The sequence below is a fragment of the Centruroides sculpturatus genome, unplaced genomic scaffold (genome assembly GCF_000671375.1).
Source record: "Centruroides sculpturatus isolate CEXI.00-Female unplaced genomic scaffold, Cexi_2.0 scaffold98, whole genome shotgun sequence".
Lineage (NCBI taxonomy): Eukaryota > Metazoa > Arthropoda > Arachnida > Scorpiones > Buthidae > Centruroides > Centruroides sculpturatus.
In genome coordinates, this window is record NW_019384476.1 from 366666 (window position 1) to 370936 (window position 4271).

Genomic DNA, 4271 nt, shown 5'->3' on the forward strand with positions numbered 1-4271 from the left:
CGTAGCGTGGCGCTACGGACGGCGGGAAAGTAGTTCGGCTTCCCGATGACGTTTGAGGTGTTTATAGGGAACTTTTACTATTTTTTACGGATACCGGTAGCAATTTTTTCGTAGTTTTATAGGAATCGTAACTATAGGGACCGTAATTATAGGGGGGTCGACTGTAGTAGTATCTGGTGATAAACAACAAATTGTACATGATGTAGATGAAATTTCAAATTTTATTAACAGATGTTGTGTAAGTTCAAGAAAAGTTGTGGCAAATGTTAGTTTCCAATGCATGATAGATCAACACACTAATAAGGTTGCCAATTCATTTGCCTCATCTACACACTTCATTTTAAAGAACAAGAAGCAGAAGCACTGAAAATAGCACAAAATAAAGCAACAAAGCTAATACATTTCTTTGCACTTAATTTGTCTGATGAAGCATCTCACAATTCTTTTGTATATAGAAATTCCTTGTCATTATGTGTACTCCAAAAGAAAATGGCAGAAAAGAAAGAGAGGAAGTGAAAAAATAGTGCCAAGAATGTATACAATCAGCTTGAATGAAAAGGAACGATTTTATCTTAGATTTCTGTTACTTCATGTTAAAGGAGCTACATGTTTTGAGGATCTAGAAACTTTTAATGGAATACTCTTTCCAACATTTCAACAAGCTGCAAGTAAACATGGACTTTTAGACTCTGACAGTGAATGGCAAAGATGCCTAGAAGAAGCAGTTCTTTTTCAAATGCCACAACAAATGCATCAAATATTTTCTTACATACTATTGTATTGTGCTCCAGCAAAAATTCATGCTTTATGGAGGAGTTTAAAGATGATATGATCTTAGATTTCCCTAACACAAATATGCTGAAAACAATTACAATTTGACCATAACAGAAATTAATGAAATACTTATGGAGCATGAAAAGATGTCAAGATTTCAACTTATCAATGCCTATTGCAATTATGAGGGCTCAGCATTTTTATGAAGAGGAAAGTGAGAAGTGTAAGGAAGATAGATTGATAAAAACATTAAATGCTGATCAAAGAATGGCTTTTGAGAAAGTTAAAGCTTCAATTGAGATTGAAGACAATCATGAAAAATTTTTTTCCTTCATGGACTTGGAGGATCTGGAAAAACATGCCTTGATGCCTTATGTTAGCTGCCAAGAAAAGATAGTATTGCCATTAGCTACAACTGAAATTGCTGCAATGTTATTAAAAGAATGATGAACTGTGCATAGTGGCTTTTAAGTTGCCAGTACCATTAAACATACATCACTAGAAGCAGAAATCTTTAGAAAGGCATTTCTCATTATAATTGATGAGGTCACTATGAGGCGCAATGCATATAAAAAGAGTTGCAAACACTCTCCCAGAAGCAAGAGGACAAGCTTTCGTCCGTCACCACTCTCGCCTCTCCCACTCCAGTCTCCCTGCCAAGATGTTCCTGACAGGAAAGGAAAGAGGACTACTTGCCACCCCTACTAACTGCCGAACCTGGTGCATTTCGCTAACGTCCCTTACAACAGGATCCAGATCCATCAGTCTAAGAGGTATATTACTTAAGGAAATGTAAACTCTCTCTCTTGGTCAATTAGCCTATAAGGATGCAGATATAAGGCTTTATTTAATGTCTATCGGATACAGTCATATGGACTAAATAGAAAAACTACTGGCACTTAGGAATAGTCCTGGACATTATGTTACCTATGAAATGTAGAATAACCTGTAGTGTATTAGCTTACTGCTTTTGAGTTAGTTCATTAAATTGTTATTTTTGTTGTTTAACCTGCTTTCGTGTGGACTTAGTAGGTGCAACGCCCTATCAAGGACTCATCATCCCTTGGTCACTCGGGTAAACCCATCTGGTGACAAAGTGAACAGTCACCAGACTGTTGCCGTTAAAAGAGGCAGAGAGAGACTCTCTACCCCTGGTTTCTCACAGTAGTTTTCTACCTATAAAATTTATATTCACAAAATAAAAATTAGATTTTGTGTAATTCAAAACTTCAATGCAAAATATAAATAAATTTAACTCTTTTATTAAATAAATTATATTTAATTAGTTACAAAATATATTTTCAAAAAATTAAATCATTTATTTTTTCTGATGTTTTTGACTCAAACTTCCTGGTAGCTCATATGTTGCCTGTGCTCGTCGACGTATTTTTTGTGGTTTATCTTCTGATTTCTTCCAAAAGGCATCAGATGATCCTGGCGCTTGATACCTGGATTTATTATTATTATTATATTTTAGAAATTCAATAATTTTTTAAATTTTAATTTTGATAACTTCACTATTACCCAGGTTCATCAGCATTTAAAGGTTTTTTACTCAACAGAATGTATATTGCTGGTATTTCACGTGTAACTTTCAAACTGTCTAATTCTTCAATTTTAGGTTTCCATATTTCTTCTAGTCTAAAAATATAAAAGTTATTGATTTAACTGATTCATATGATTTTGTCAAAATATATTTGGATATTCAGTCTACAATTACATCATATAGAAACGTATAAGTCTAGATTTTAGCCATAATCAGATCATCTTCAAACTATTAAATATAATTTGAATATATTTACTTATACAGAAGTTAATTAACAATAGAATCTTGTATTAGATATATATATTTTATAACAACTTTAATAGACAATCATTCAATTATATAAAATATCAAAAAATAACAATAGTTAATCTTACTTTTTATAATTTATCTTTGTAATTTGGTGAATATCCTGCAATAGAAAATAAATTTGGTATTATTACATTTAATTTATAAGGCTGCTTTCACACAATCTAGGTGTTTGTTCAGATAAAACTCAGGCACTAAATGCCTTATGGATAGGTAACAGTGCATTGAAGCAAGAGACTTTTTATGTCACACAAACATGGTGAAATCTTTCCAGATGATAAATCTGTTGGATCTTCCTGCTACTAGCTTAGTTACAAAATGGATGTTTGTATATGTCACAACCTAGCAAAGCACTAGAGCAAATGCATATCTTTCTATAGGCCATATGATTAGGTATCCAGATGCATTTGATTAGTTTCTGCACATATTCCACAGCACTGTTTTTTTCAGTTTTATCAGACAATACAGTAGGAAAACAAAATTACAAAAAGTTTTGTAGTTTATTTTAATCTCAAGATGGCTAGAGATTTTGTGAATGTTAGAGATATGAAACTCTTGATAAGTTTACTGGAGGAGTGTTGAAATGTGGGACAAATCAGAGGAATAATGCATTTAGGATATCACTTTCAATGAGGAGTGGAGATATTTTTCAGTGTGGAGGAAACACCCAGTTGGTATCAGTGTGTTGTTTAAAAACAACATAAGGGCAGTGGTAGATTAATTACCATCTGGGCCCCTAGGCTAAGCTTTAGTAAGGCTCCCCAACTTTATTTCGTCTCACCCTTTATTGCAGGGATGGGCAACCTGTGGCTGCATCGCATAAAATATACAGTGGGTGATCGGTTAACAAACAAATCGGATAACGAACACTTTCGCGAAAGATTTTTATGTTCGGACAATGAACACATGATCGGATAACGAACACCTCACAGAACAAATACAAGAAGAAGCGATGTAAAATAATGAACACCAATTGGTCTTCCCATGTCTTCAGGAAACAATTCGAAACTTTTCGGAGTGTGGGAAACGTCGACATCAATGCTCAAGCCGGTATACACCGATCGGATAGTATTCCTCCAAACTTTGAAACTCTCCCTTGTAATTCCAGCCTTTTATTTTTCTGACAAAATAATTCTTTTATGTATTTGCGAGACTGTCGGGTAGGCACTCATTAAGTTTTGCATCTGTTTTTCTTTTCGAAAGGTGAGAGTATAATACCAAAAGTGGAGAGTGGGCAGAAGATGCCTAATGTGGCTGGGCAGTATGGCATGAACAGGTCTACAGTAGGCAGCAGTTCAATCTTATTTAAGAAAAATACTGTATAATCCAGAAAACTCAAGCAGCTAAAGAAGTAACAAAAATCAAATCTGAGAAATAAAGAACATTGAAGAGTTCATAATGGAACCCGAAATGGATCTGATGATAGAAGAATGCTAAGAACTCTTGAATGAAGAACACCAAGAATCTCGGCGAGGTATGTTTTCTTCTGAAAAAGAGGATTAATGCTGATACCTGTTATTAAAGATCATTTGAAGAAGTGGGAGGATGTCAGAACAACGGTCTTAGAATGGCATCTAAACCAGGTTGAGGCTTGGGGATTTCTACAATTGCAATGCTATTAATTACTTACGAAAAATCCTGAAGA

General features: G+C 34.3%; 1 protein-coding gene across 1 annotated transcript in view; it reads right to left on the reverse strand.

Moving 5' to 3' along the window:
• Positions 1–2028: 2028 nt before the first annotated feature.
• Positions 2029–4271, reverse strand: part of LOC111621323 (ribonuclease P protein subunit p25-like protein) — a 28946-nt gene continuing 26703 nt past the window's right edge. Inside the window, exons 5-7 of the mRNA XM_023363416.1 lie at positions 2695–2729; positions 2299–2415; positions 2029–2222 (exon numbers count right to left, since the gene is read on the reverse strand). Of these exons, the coding sequence (XP_023219184.1) occupies positions 2093–2222; positions 2299–2415; positions 2695–2729 (282 nt within the window). The 3' untranslated portion in view covers positions 2029–2092. The remainder of the gene's footprint in view (positions 2223–2298; positions 2416–2694; positions 2730–4271) is intronic.